Source organism: Schistocerca gregaria, chromosome 1 (genome assembly GCF_023897955.1).
Source record: "Schistocerca gregaria isolate iqSchGreg1 chromosome 1, iqSchGreg1.2, whole genome shotgun sequence".
Taxonomy (NCBI): domain Eukaryota; kingdom Metazoa; phylum Arthropoda; class Insecta; order Orthoptera; family Acrididae; genus Schistocerca; species Schistocerca gregaria.
This window is the reverse complement of record NC_064920.1, coordinates 344,858,154-344,873,453: the sequence shown is the minus strand read 5'-3', so window position 1 is coordinate 344,873,453 and position 15,300 is coordinate 344,858,154. Positions and strand designations below refer to the sequence as shown.

General features: G+C 39.6%; 1 protein-coding gene across 2 annotated transcripts in view; it reads right to left on the bottom strand.

Annotated features, from left to right (window-relative positions):
• The window catches only part of LOC126344570 (cholinesterase), a 151,310-nt gene that overhangs the window by 5,821 nt on the left and 130,189 nt on the right, over nt 1–15,300 (bottom strand). The window contains exon 12 of one of the 2 annotated variants that reach the window (XM_050002030.1): nt 10,489–10,614. In XM_050002030.1, the coding sequence (XP_049857987.1) occupies nt 10,495–10,614 (120 nt within the window). In that variant the 3' untranslated portion in view covers nt 10,489–10,494. The remainder of the gene's footprint in view (nt 1–10,488; nt 10,615–15,300) is intronic. The other variant, XM_050002029.1, reaches the window with a different exon arrangement.

Below are 15,300 nucleotides of genomic sequence, written 5' to 3'. Positions count from 1 at the left end.
TTTGTTTTTAAAAAATAAAAACTTTGGTAGTTAACAAATCAGTGTTATTACTTTTCTGTGTGTGTGTGTGTGTGTGTGTGTGTGTGTGTGTGTGTGTGTGTGTGCGTGCGTGCGTGCGCCCCCACCCCACCCCACCCCTACCCCCAAACCACACACACAGAGATATGTATGTGTATGTGTGTGTGTGTGTGTGTGTGTGTGTGTGTGTGTGTGTGTGTGTAGTTCTACAGCTTGTTACAGGATTCATCTGAAAGCCAACAAATTTGTACTTTTTTGGTGCCTGTTGATGATCAGCGCTTTTACTATTCAGTAAGTTGCTCCTTTACTCCTAAATTCTTTACATTAAGCCAGAATTTCCTTACCACATTCAATAAAAGAAGAAGTATTTAATATAGTCACTAATAGGGTGTTTCCAGGTGTTCTACCAAGTTGTTGCTTCCATTTTCTGCACAATATTTCGTTGACCAACCCAGACTACTTCTTCAGGTTCTGCGAGTTTTGCTGTCATGTGTACTCACTGCCTGGATTTCAACTAGACTGTGAACTATTGCCAGTCTCGTGTTGATACTTTAGCTGATCTTGATCCGTGATGCCCACTACACTCTTTGATACTCTTGTTTTTTGTAGCTTGCACTGATATTTTGCAATCCACAAAGTCTCTTAGTGTTTCCCAACTCTATCATAATTTCTGGCAAAATTTTAATAAATTGAGTGTTGGACTCAAGCTTTTTTTTTTTTAAATTGAAGCCTCTGTCCTTGTTTATTAGGATTTCTGATATCTTTATTTCAATACACTTTTTGATTACACTGTCCCACAAACTTGCCGTTTCCACTACCATACTGACCTGACTGTATTCCATTTCGTGATAATATTTGAGGCAGTGCTCAGCAACAGTTTATTTGTTTGGTTGCTTTAGCTGGGAGTGTCACTAATGTTCCTGGCATTTCTCCTCACCTGTTCTCACAGTCTGCCCCATGTAACACATGCCACATCTGTGGAATGAAGTACACAACCAGCTTTTGGAGATGTAGGGCATCTTTGACATTATAAAGAATACTTTTTTTTAGCTAAGTGAGTGAAACACAATGGGTGCCATGTTTCCTTAGGAGTCTATGGATGTTTTTTGATACTGGGACAGTATATGATAAATAGACGACTGCTGGCTTTTCTTCATCGGTCTCAGTCTCAACCTCTTTCTCAAGTGTTCTTCATTTCGACTACATCACCAGTTGAATGTGATGATCTGACTACCCATTCCTTCAGAACACTATTCTTAGGTGTTGTAACTCTTTGGTGAGGCTCCCTTTGTCTGTTAATATTTGATCTAGATGGACTATTGTTCTTAGTACCAAATTTCATTGTGATGGACAGTGGTGGCTCAATGCATGGAGACAGAAGTCAGTGTGCATACATTTTCTATATGCACTGTGACCCAAAGATCGATCCACTCTTCTCTTAACCAACATGTTGAGAAAAGGTAGTTGGCCCCCTTTTTCAGATTCCATTGTGAATTTTACATTACAGTGGATTGACTTTAAATGTTTCAGGAACTCTTGAAGTTTCTCCACTCCAAGTGGCCCCACCAAAAATATGTCATCCAACGGAAAGACGTTACTTTCAACATAGCAGATTCTCATGCATTTTCTTCAAAGTGTTCCATGTATAGGTTTATCATAACAGGCAATAATGGACTACCCATGGGCATGTTCTTGATTTGTTCATAATATTTTTCCACTGAACGGGAAATAAGTATGTGTCACAATGTGCCCTAAAAACTTGTATGAAACAGTCGTCGAAGTCTTCCACCACTAGCTGCACAGAATTAGATACTCAAACTATCATGAGGAGGGAGACTCTATCAAAACTGACCATAATATCTATATCCTGAGCAGCAACTTTATTGAGGTGATGTGTAGTCATTGGAGTTATGATTGTGGTGTTTGCACTTTCCCACATATTCGCTGAGAATGCATTTCAAGTATCTGTCCAACGGGTACATAGGTGAGCCAGTATTACTATGGGCCTTAGAGAAATTCCTTTCTTGTGTGCTTTTGGAAGGCCATATAGTCTTGGTGGCTCTGCTATTCATGTTTTAAGAACTTTACATCTACATCTACAAATATACTCTGCAATCCACCATACGGTGCGTGGCGAAGGGTAGCTCTACCACAACTAGCATCTTCTCTCCCTATTCCACTCCCAACCAGAACGAGGGAAAAATGACTGCCTATAGATTAGATTAGATTAGATTAGATATACCTCTGTATGAGCTCTAATCTCTCTTATCTTATCTTTGTGGTCTTTCCGCGAAATGTAAGTTGGCGGAAGTAAAATTGTACTGCAGTCAGCCTCGAATGCTGGTTCTCTAAATTTCCTTAGTAACGATTCATGAAATGAACGTCTCCTTTCCTTGAGAGACTCCCACCTGAGTTTCTGAAGCATTTTCGTAACACTAGCATGATGATCAAACCTACCAGTAACAAATCTAGCAGCCCGCCTCTGAATTGCTTCTATGTACTCCCTCAATCCGACCTGATAGGGATCCCAAACGCTCGAGCAGTACTCAAGAATAGGTCATCTTAGTGTTTTATAAGCGGACTCCTTTACAGATGAACCACATCTTCCCAAAATTCTACCAATGAACCGAAGACGACTGTCTGCCTTCCCCACAACTGCCATTACATGCTTGTCCCACTTCATATCGCTCTGCAATGTTACGCCCAAATATTTAATCGACATGACTGAGTCAAGTGCTACACTACTATTGGAGTATTCAAACATTACGGGATTCTTTTTCCTATTCATCTGCATTAATTTACATTTATATATATTTAGAATTAGCTGCCATGTTTTACACCAATCACAAATCCTGTCCAAGCCATCTTGTATCCTCCTACCGTCACTCAACGATGACACCTTCCCGTACACCACAGCATCATCAGCAAACAGCCGCACATTGCTATCCACCCTATCCAAAAGATCATTTATGTAGATAGAAAACAACAGCGGACCTACCACACTTCCCTGGGGCACTCCAGATGATACCCTCACCTCTGATGAACACTCACCATTGAGGACAACATACTGGGTTCTATTACTTAAGAAGTCTTCGAGCCACTTACATAGTTGGGAATCAATCCCATATGCTCGTACCTTAGTTAGGAGTCTGGAGTGGGGCACTGAGTCAAACGCCTTCTGGAAGTCAAGGAATATGGCATCCGTCTGATACCCTTCATCCATGGTTCGCAAGATATCATGTGAAAAAGGAGCGAGTTGCGTTTTGCAGGAGCGATGATTTCTACAGCTGTGCTGATGCATGGACAGCAACTTCTCTGTCTCAAGGAAATTCATTATATTCGAACTGAGAATATGTTCGAGAATCCTGCAACAAACCGACGTTAAGGATATTGGTCTGTGATTTTGAGGATCCATCCTTCTACCCTTCTTATATACAGGTGTCACCTCAGCTTTTTTTCCAGTCACTCGGGGCTTTACGTTGGGCAAGAGATTCGCGATAAATGCAAGCTAAGTAAGGAGCCAATGCAGTAGAGTACTCTCTGTAAAACCGAATTGGAATCCCATCAGGACCTGGTGATTTATTTATTTGCAACCTATTCAGCTGCTTCACATTCCCCAGGGATATCTATCACTATGTCCTCCATATGGGAATCTGTACGAGACCCAAACGGCTGTATGTTTATACGATCCTCCTGCGTGAAAGATTTCTCAGATGCTAAATTTAAAATTTCAGTTTTTGCTTTGCTGTCTTCCGTTGCCAGGCCAGACTGATAAGTGAGTGACTGGATGGATCTTTTCTGTCCGTAACCCACTTTTTTGGCACATACTTGTCCAATGCGTAATTTACAATGTGTTTAAAATTTGCCCATAATTCTTCCATGTCTATCGTACCGGAAGTAAATGAAGTCGATTCATTTACTAAGTGGGATCCTAACAACTGTTTATCTGCTCTTTCTAGTAACAATACTCTCCTAGCCTTCTTGACCGATTTTTTAACTTTCGTAACCATAGTTGTAATGACAACATCATGATCACTAATCCCTGTCTCAACACTGACACCGTCGATGAGATCTGGTCTGTTCATGGCTACCAGATCCAAAATATTTCCATTACGTGTTGGCTGTCAATTTAGCTGCTCGAGACAGTTTTCGGATAATGTGTTCAAAAGTAATTCACACGATGGCTTGTCTGTACCACCTGTGATGAATCCATAGACATTCCTGTCTATACTAGGTAGGTTGAAGTCGCCTCCAACTAATATAGCACGATCCGGGTACTTCTGCGATACAGAGTGTAGACAAACCTTTGAAAGATTCTAGAACTGTCATGGTGGAACCTAGTGGCCAGTAATAACACCCAACAATTAACTTTATTTCTCCTAGCCCTGTTAAACATGTCCAGATAACTTCACAATCACAGTCTACTTCGACCTCGGTAGACACAATATTTATGTCAACTGCAATGAAGACACCACCTCCTACGGTGTCTAATCTGTCTTTCCGATACACATTCCAACCCTCATTAAATATTTCAGAACTTCCTATCTCAGGTTTCAGCCAGGTCTCAGTCCCAAGAATAATTTTCACGCCACACGCTTCCTGGAGGGCAGTAAATTCAGGAACTTTATTCCGAACACTCTGAAAATTTACTGCTAATATCTTGATAGCTGAAGTGTCTTTACACTGAGCGCATCCTCACTTCCCTGCATGCACGTCGACTGGTGAGTGTTCATCAGGACACCTCACACTACTGCCTAGCCTAAAAAGAAAACATGTGCACGCCACTGATGTTATATGCCAAGCCTAACTCACTGAATAGAGTTGTCATCTTCCTTTTAATTTTAATTTAATTCATAGGGTCGACAACTATCTGTTTGTATGCAACGTCATTCAAAAGATCAAAACTCCTCATATTGAAGTCCACAAAAGGGCATTGCCCTTGGTGGCTGGTAGCTATACAGTTTCCTTGTCCTCCCACAAATTTCTCTATGCTATTCGTTCCCCTTGAAAATGTTGACTCTTGGCATTAGTGCCTTGATAAGTGGTTCTGTGGTAAACCTCTTCTGCTGCTTCCAGCTGGAGAGTTACCAATAGCATATTACATTAGCTCCAGAAGCAGCAGAAGAGGTTGGCCATGAAACCTGTAGAGCACTTACTAAGGCACCAATGCTAAGGTCCAATATCTCCGAGAGGGACCTACTGGCCTAGAGAGGACAAGAAAATTATAGTTCTAGCAGTCAACAAGGGCAACGCTATCGTTCTAATACCATGTGTTGATTACAATAAGAAGATTTTTGATGTTTTGAATGATGTTGCATACAAACAGAGAGATGTAAACCCTACAAATAAAATCAAGAGAAAGGTGATGACTCTTCTCAATGAGTCATGCTTATCATTAGCATCATTAACCCTCTGACTGCTGGAGGCACATCATCTGGTTGGCACACTGGGGTGCCACGGCCTGTGGCGTAATCCAGCTACCTGCACTGCGTGCCTGTCCCTTGGAGCCACAACCAGTACCAGAGCGGTTTGCGCTGCCCAACCCGCCCTGTGCTGAATACTTCTGCACTTATTATGACTTGCGCAGAGCCAGCATGAATTTTTGGCGACTTTAAGCTGTAATATCTCGGACAAAAGTTTTTGTAAAGAAATCAAATTTGGCCATCTTGCACAACTTTATGTGGTCTCTTAAGAATAATAATGAACAGAATTTTTCAAGCCATATTCAGCCAGAAAATTATAGGTAAAATCGGCCAAAACAACAGGCGCCAGAAAAAAATTTTGAAGTTTGCCCTCTTGCATCTCCTGTACTAATCCTATGGCGAATGTGAAACTTGGCATGTCATAACTTAACAACACATGGTTCTCAAACGTAAAGTTTCATTTGCGTAGCACTTTCCAGTAGTGATTGAATTAAGCGCAACATTGAAGATTTTTTAAAAACGTCAGAAACGCAGTATTAATGTTCTGATTTTGCTAGAAAACTATGTTCTGTAAAACATTCCAAGCTGTATAATTGGAATGAAAGTTGGGCGTGAAAATCAGGCCTGAAAACAATGTAAACCTTGGATTTGCGTATCCAGTACAGTGAACGCATGATGGAAATAAAATTTACAGTGCAATAGATTGATTTCCCCTACTATTATCCAATAATCTACAAATTAGTTGAAAACATGTTGATTTTTGTGAAAAGACAAAAGCAAAGCATATTCAATACTTCTTTTACAAATACCGTTTTCTATTAATGCTTCAAAACCAGTCTCATTTGAACAACCAATTTTAAACCCCCCACCCTCCCCAGAACAGTTAATTTAATTTTCAATATTGGTTAAGAACAGAGGTGACGTAGCAAGAAAAATTGTATTGAGAACAGAGTTTTAACTTTATTATTTCTTGTTGATCAGAGGCATTTTGTACAAGTAGACCAAATGTGATCTATATTTGTACTACTAAGGATAAAAGAATATAACTGTCTATGTTACGTGTTAATAATTTAAATGTATCGTATGTAGATTAAGATATGGGTTTTGTTACACTGGCGCAATGTACTCAGCGTAATTACATTTGCCACAGGACAGATATTGTGACATCTCAGTCACCAGGTCCATTCATTTCCCAGCAAACTGCTACATATGAAGAAGTCAGGCACTGTTTGAATGATTTTATTCCTTTTGCATCTGTTTCCCATCCTTGTTTTTGATCCATGCTTTGGACCGGCACTGGCAAAATTAAAAATAAATTTATATATTTTTTGTCTTTGTTTTAGTAATTCATTCAGAAGTGTCAATAAATTTTCTCAGATTTAGTTCCCAGTGATTAGTAGTAATGCCCAGTGATTAGTAGTAATGCTTCTTTGTACGATAAGTCTCAAAGCAGGGCACAACAGATAATGGAAGGTTGCAAGTTTTGCATTGGTGTCTAGTTTCCTGGCACACTTTCTGTTTCATGCAAACCACACATCTACGCATTAGCGTCCTTTTCTGCAATTGTTCACTCACAATAACAGCCAGAAGATGTGTCTGTGTGAATCACAGTGGATTCTCGTTATTGTAACGCCTTCCCCTACCAGCTTTTTTTTGTTCTGTAGCATATTTTTCTACAAATTCCCTTACAAGAGAAAGGTGAAACTCTGCGAGTGCCATTTTTGCCCTGTTACCGACCGGTGGAGAGCATGAGCATTGAGAATGCACAAATCCAAAATGTGAAAAAAATATTTCTTGTACTATTTCACAGTCTTACGCACTGATCCAACTGAGCTCAGTAACATGTCACAACGGTCAACTACACCCATACTCGAATTGTAATCTGCAATACATTGTACATTCTTTATTTTTTCACTGGTATTTCTATCAGTCTTCTCTGTTTCAACCATCTGTGTTGTGTGACTTGTGGTCAACATGCACACCTCTCTCTTATTGCACCACTTGATAGCGAGGACCTTGTCAGTGGACTTAAACTCAGTTTATCCTCATTTTAATTTCTTCTGTAGTTTTGGCATGTTTCATCTATTCTTATGAGCAGTGTCACATGCAGCTGTTCCATGGTTGTGAAGCCAAAGGAATTTGTCCGGGCTGGAGTATCAATTGTCCAACTATCCAAGTACAGTCCCAAAGTGTTGCCACTAAGTCGCCACTTGTCCCTAAATTGTGGAACACAATTTCTGTTGTTGTGCCTGTATATACAATAAAATCTGAAATGTATCCACTCTGACAGTCACACAGTACAAATGTCTTTATTCTGAATCTACTTTGCTTGGTTGGAATAAATTGCTTAAAAGATAATTGTCCTTTGAACAGCAAGAAACTTACATCTATATAATGCTTGTGATGTGGACGAAATGAACTACGAACTAGGTCAACAATCGTCCTTATTTTAAATAGACTGTCGCCTCTAGTACTTGCAGAGTTATCACTGAATGTAGCATTCTCAGAAGTAGACAAAAACTGTCTCGGGGCATAATTTCACCACAAACTGTTGTGTTCAAAAGTGTTCTGCCAAAAAAACATATTTCTTCAAATCCAGTGTCTTTCCACTTTGACAGTCAAGAATCCACAGATTCTATAGTATTTTCTCTGATGTAAGCGTAAAAACAATTTGTTTCATTTGCAATAAATTGCAACAGTTCTTCAGACATAAACATCACAAAAAATGAAAGAATACTTGGATCAGTATCTATCTGACAGTTGTGTCCTGAAGTCAAGTCATCAAAGTAATGGTTAATGGCTGGAAATCGGTTTCTTTCCTGTCACTTAAGCGCAGTGTTTTCTGAACCGTTTCACTGTCACTTTTTGATTCCTTGGAATCAGAGGAATTGCTAACTATAATTAATGCTTCCCGCCTGACGTAAAGAGCTGAGGACTACAGGTTTGAGATTCTGTTGAAGACTCATCGCTGCTAGTAACATCAGATAATTCACACTCACTGTCACTAATAGTGAGCATATCCAGGATTTCGTTTACCTGTGCAACCAGGGCGACATAACATCTGCCCCATAGAAAACTTTTGAAACTATGGGAAGCAAAGTCAAATCCTGCAAAGAGGCAACAAGGCAACAAATGAATACACATTCTTCAACCATACAGTCAGGCCACTGAATAGCTACTGGGAGAGCTGGGCGGAAAGACAGCTATGCGTGTTTACACGTCTGTCATGCTCAGGTAGCTGTGACTCAGCACACCTAAACTCGTCACTAGTGGTGAAAAGACCGGTGGCATGGTACGTGTCAACATGTCCTTAGCGCTGTAGGGAAAACCCAAGGCCCATGCTTAAACACGTCGGGCTGACTTTGTACATCACCTCAGTCAACTGCAAGGGCAGGATACAGATGTTATGTCAGTTTCGGTGCAGTATCCCTCTTTATGAGTGTTCCATTTCCTGATTCCTTGAGTGCCTTGGAGCCAATCACAGAAAAATTTAATGATCATTTCACAAAACTTTTTAGATATGTTCTGACATCTACTGATTCCCTGTTGTACATGGAACACTTTGAAGCAAAGGCACTAGAATCCACCAAGTTGTGGTGTGATCACATGGAGAGGAAAAACTTCAAAGAGTTCCTGGAACATTTAAACTGTAGTTTACAAAATTAATCTTGGAACTGGGACTAGAGGACCAAATCCCTTTCCTTGATGTGTTAGTTTAGAGAAGACTGGACAGATCGCTGGATCACCAGGGTGTATAAAAAACCTATGCACATTGACCCCTATCTCCATGTGTCGAGTTATCATCTTCCATCATACAGAAATTCAGTGCTAAAGACTGGTCCATAAAGCTCAGATTCAGACAAGGAGACTCCCACCAAAGAATTATAACCTGCAGGAATGGTTGCTCAGATAATTGAACTGAATGGGTCATGCAGCTAAAATCAAGAATTTCTGAGAAAGAGGTTGAGACACACTGAAAATTGCTTATCAACATTATCCTGGCCCAATATCAGGAAACATTGGTAGACTCGTATGGAAACATGGCATCCAGTTGTATTTCATTCCCTTCATCTAAAACAGAAAGTATTCACTGTAATGTTAAAGATAATTTTGGTCCCAAAATGACAAGTGTGTATTGAACTTCAAGCAAATGTATCATGTCGTACATGGGGCAGACTATGAGAAACGCCAAGGAAAGATGCAATGAACATTAGCAACACACCCAACTAAAGCACCCATGGAAATCAACTATTGCCAATCACTGACTCAAATATAATCATGAAAGTAAATGTAATGAGAACAGTGTTGAGATGTAAACACCAAGTTTCTGGGTCAGCATAATTAAGGAGTCTATTGAAATACAGATATCAAAATACTTAATAAACAGGGACAGAGACTTCAATTTATACAAGGCTTGGGGTCCAGCACTTAGTTTATTAAAATCTTGCTGACCATCACATACACCAGAGATGCAAAACATTGAGGGAATTTGCATTTCATGGAATACCGGGGAGAGCTCTGAAAAGCAAAAGACCATCAAAGGGCATAGTGGGCACTGCGAATCTAACTCAACTGTGTGAAACAACCACTACCTTGCCGTCTGGTTGGAGTCCAGACTGCCAGTAGACACAACAACAAATCTTGCAACACCTGAAGATGATGGGTGGGTCAGCCATTGAAATACTGTGCAGAAAATGGAAACATCAACTCGATGGAACATCTGGAACCACACTATTAATAAATTTCACAGAGAATATCTCAGAGATGAATGTAGTGATTGATATTTAGTAAAGTGCCCCTTTAATTTAGTAAAAACAGCCATTTTGCTTATAAAATGAACATTGCAATAAAATTTTACCAATAATTTCAAATGGAGACGAATGAGAATTTTGTTAACTACTGTGCACTCAAGTGAATTCAGCAAACACAGGCAAAATTCCTCATCCCAACGTGATGTGTAAGTATTAGTCACTCTTCCACCAACAAAGCATTAATCTTTATATCAGAAAGCACCTTTACCTGATATTCTGGACATGTATTGAATTACCTGTGCTTACCTCTTGGCATTCCTCCACAGAATGCAACAGATTACTACTATGACAATCAGTAACAGACAAGCACCTGAAACACTCCAGAAAGCTATCTGAAGTGGTTCCTTGGGTTCCCACCAAAACTGAAAAATAGGAGAATATATTTCATGACAAGTCTCATGAATCAGCTACAACATAACATTTCAATAAATTCTTACTTGGCTGAAATGTTCCCAAGAGTTTATTAATTAGATGTGTGAGAGAATTATTTGTTATAATTATTATGGTGAATACTATTATCGAAGTTTTTTACGTGTCATATTTGTTGTGTCTCATTGATAGTGAACCCATACCTGTTGTAACTGTGTATGTATGTATGTATGTATGTATGGTCCACATCTCCTCTTAAACCATTCGATCAATTTCAACCAAACTTAACACGTATAACTTACAGTATGGAAAGAACCAGTATGGAAGTAAGAAAAATCTATCTCTCACAGGGATGGGGATGTGGGTGAAAATTAAGTGTAGTTGACAACTTGAAAATTTCCAGACTATATTCATCCAGTATTTGAGAATATGAGCACGTAATGACTTGTAACCAAATTTACACATAATTCCAAACCTTTAAGAGCCTTTTGAATAATGAAAGGAATAAAGTTTATTGCTTACTAATTTTTGCTGTTTGTGCAATAAAACTGATGCTTCATAACCTTTTAATTTATTACTTCCTTATTACTAACTCTATCTGCAACACATTTTGCAGGCACTATTCACATACCACACTAAATCTATTTGCACAAATATATCACCGTATGATGAATGGCACAACAATGATAGGAAGTCGTAAACTATGATACATGTGAAAAACTGTTGCATGATGTTTTAATTTATTAGTTCTTTGCTACTAACTCTATTTGAAACACATTTTTCACACAGTGTCCAAATTAAATTTGCTAGAGATACAGGTAAATATGTGAACAAGTATGTGTGAAATACGTTAAATATTTGTGAAATACATGTAACATGTACATACATGGGCAATGCCATAACTGAAAAGCTTTTCTTTAAACCCTGGATTGATTCATATATTGCTTACTACATGGAAAGAAATATTTTTGGGGTAAGAACCAGCAACATCCTATAAGGTTGTGGTGATAACCTGGAGAGTGAAGGGGGAGAGGGGGGGGGGAGAGCAAATGGACACGGAGATGAACAGAGAAGGAGGGAAGAGGGAATGCACAAAGAAAGGGAAGAGGGGGAGAGGAATAGAGTGAGGGGAGGTGTACAGAGAGAGAGAGAGGAAGAGGAGTAGAAGGAGGAGGAGCAGGACAGAGAGAGAGGGGGGGGGGGGAGGAGAGGAGACAGCCACAGAACGATGACAGGAAGAGATGGACAAAGAGAGGGAGAAGAGGAGATGGATAGAGAGGAGATTGAGGAGAGAGGATGAGATGGACTTACAGAAGTGAGAAAGGGAAGGAGCAGATGGACAGAGAGAGGGAGGAGGAACAGATGGAGAGGGGGGGGGGGGGGGGGGTAGAGAGAGTGAGGGAGGAGATGGTCAGAGAGTGCGGGAAGGAGGAGGTAGACTAATAGAAGACTGGAAGGAACACATATCCAGGCAACACTGGATACTTAGCTACTAAACTATAAAGTTAAAAGTTGTAGTACAATATGGAATGAACAACTGTAACCCAGATGAGAATGGTCCAAAAACTAAGATACACTCGAAATAAATGTATGAATGCCTCATCTCAATAACAACTGATCATAAAATCATCCATTTCTACCTTAAGATATTTATTTACAATCAAAAGGCAATTACACATCCTACAGCCAAGGGATTGAGAGGAAGACAGGCACATTAAAAGGACTGAACTTGTAGCTAAAATTTCAGACAAGGTCCTTCATCACAGCTATTAACATACACACACAAAAACACACAAACACAACTGTACTTTATTGTCAATGTCTATCGGGTTGCAGTGCTATGATAATTTTTAAGTAAGGAATCTGAAAGTGTAATTACAAGTCCAGCCTTCTTATGTGCTTGTCTACTGCACATCACATCACTGTCTGAATTCCACACAGGACCTGCCAGTAGTGCATTAGAATTTTTTATTATTGATAACTTTGTTAGAGTGAAGATAATTTCTTTATTCCCATCAGAAATGTGAGTACATTCATTAATGCTAATTGAGATTCTCTACTGACTAGAGTAGCTGGTTCCAGTCCATCTTCCAGTGAATCATTACCTTGCTATTTGCCACGAGGTGGATAAAATAAGTGGGTGAAAAATGTTCACAACCAAAATGTCCGTACCATATCTCACAATACAATTATGCATTTGTCTGGTGTCAGTGGGAAAGACAGAAATGCTAACACCATTGTCAAGGCCAGGGAACTGTTCACTGATGATGATTTGCTTGATTTGATAATAGAGAACAGAAATACTTACACAAATCACATAAAACCTCTTTATAAAAGTAATCCCAATAGTGCAATAAACTTGAAAAGTTCAAGGCATTTTTGGGTGTTTTTTATATTTTTGGTGCCCTTCCCAGAGACAAAATGAATATGAAAGAATTTTGATACACTTGTGCCACAGGAACAGAAATCTTCCGTCCAAGTATGTCACTGTGAAGATTTTGTTTTCTTTTGAAATGTGTTATATAAAATAACATTCACACAAGAGAGGGATATAAAAAAATTGATAAACTGACCCCTGTACATGATGTTATGGAGAGTTCACAAAAAACTGCACAAGATGGAAGACAATTTGTGAATACCTTACTATGGATGAAATGTTACTGTCTTTTCATTGACATTATTTCTTTCAAAATTTACATTTCTTCCAAACATGGAAAGTATAAGGTCAAAATATTTTTCATGGCAGACACAGAAATACACTGTGTATAAAATTTGGAAGTATTTGTGGGACTGCAGTCTGCAGGTTTCTTCCAAGTCAGTAACACAGCTGATGATGTTGTGCTAATACTTGTAGATTGTAGAGTCAGTGAAGAATACTGTACAGGAAGGAATATTACCCTTTAGAATTGGTTTATCGGCTACACACTTGCTAAAAATTTCACAGATAATAAGTTTTCACTTTCACTCCCCCCCCCCCATGAACCATGGACCTCGCCGTTGGTGGGGAGGCTTGCGTGCCTCAGCGATACAGATGGCCGTACCGTAGGTGCAACCACAACGGAGGGGTATCTGTTGAGAGGCCAGACAAACGTGTGGTTCCTGAAGAGGGGCAGCAGCCTTTTCAGTAGTTGCAGGGGCAACAGTCTGGATGATTGACTGATCTGGCCTTGCAACATTAACCAAAACGGCCTTGCTGTGCTGGTACTGCGAACGGCTGAAAGCAAGGGGAAACTACAGCCGTAATTTTTCCCGAGGACATGCAGCTTTACTGTATGATTAAATGATGATGGCATCCTCTTGGGTAAAATATTCCGGAGGTAAAATAGTCCCCCATTCGGATCTCCGGGCGGGGACTACACAGGAGGATGTCGTTATCAGGAGAAAGAAAACTGGCGTTCTACGGATCGGAGCGTGGAATGTCAGATCCCTTAATCGGGCAGGTAGGTTAGAAAATTTAAAAAGGGAAATGGATAGGTTAAAGTTAGATATAGTGGGAATTAGTGAAGTTCGGTGGCAGGAGGAACAAGACTTCTGGTCAGGTGACTACAGGGTTATAAACACAAAATCAAATAGGGGTAATGAAGGAGTAGGTTTAATAATGAATAGGAAAATAGGAATGCGGGTAAGCTACTACAAACAGCAAAGTCAGCGCATTATTGTGGCCAAGATAGATACGAAGCCCACACCTACTACAGTAGTACAAGTTTATATGCCAACTAGCTCTGCAGATGATGAAGAAATTGAAGAAATGTACGATGAAATAAAAGAAATTGTTCAGATAGTGAAGGGAGACGAAAATTTAATAGTAATGGGTGACTGGAATTCGAGTGTAGGAAAAGGGAGAGAAGGAAACATAGTAGGTGAATATGGATTGGGGCTAAGAAATGAAAGACGAAGCTGCCTAGTAGAATTTTGCACAGAGCACAACTTAATCATAGCTAACACTTGGTTTAAGAATCATGAAAGAAGGTTGTATACGTGGAAGAACCCTGGAGATACTAAAAGGTATCAAATAGATTATATAATGGTAAGACAGAGATTTAGGAACCAGGTTTTAAGTTGTAAGACATTTCCAGGGGCAGATGTGGACTCTGACCACAATCTATTGGCTATGACCTGTAGATTAAAACTGAAGAAACTGAAAAAATGTGGGAAATTAAGGAGATGGGACCTGGATAAACTGAAAGAACCAGAGGTTGTACAGAGTTTCAGAGAGAGCATAAGGGAACAATTGACAGGAATAGGGGAAAGAAATACAGTAGAAGAAGAATGGGTAGCTCTGAGGGATGTAGTAGTGAAGGCAGCAGAGGATAAAGTAGGTACAAAGACGAGGGCTGCTAGAAATCCTTGGGTAACAGAAGAAATATTGAATTTAATTGATGAAAGGAGAAAATATAAAAATGCAGTAAATGAAGCAGGCAAAAAGGAATACAGACGTCTCAAAAATGAGATCGACAGGAAGTGCAAAATGGCTAAACAGGGATGGCTAGAGGACAAATGTAAGGATGTAGAAGCTTATCTCACTAGGGGTAAGATAGATACTGCCTACAGGAAAATTAAAGAGACCTTTGGAGAGAAGAGAACCACGTGTATGAATATCAAGAGCTCAGATGGAAACCCAGTTCTAAGCAAAGAAGGGAAGGTAGAAAGGTGGAAGGAGTATATAGAAGGTTTATACA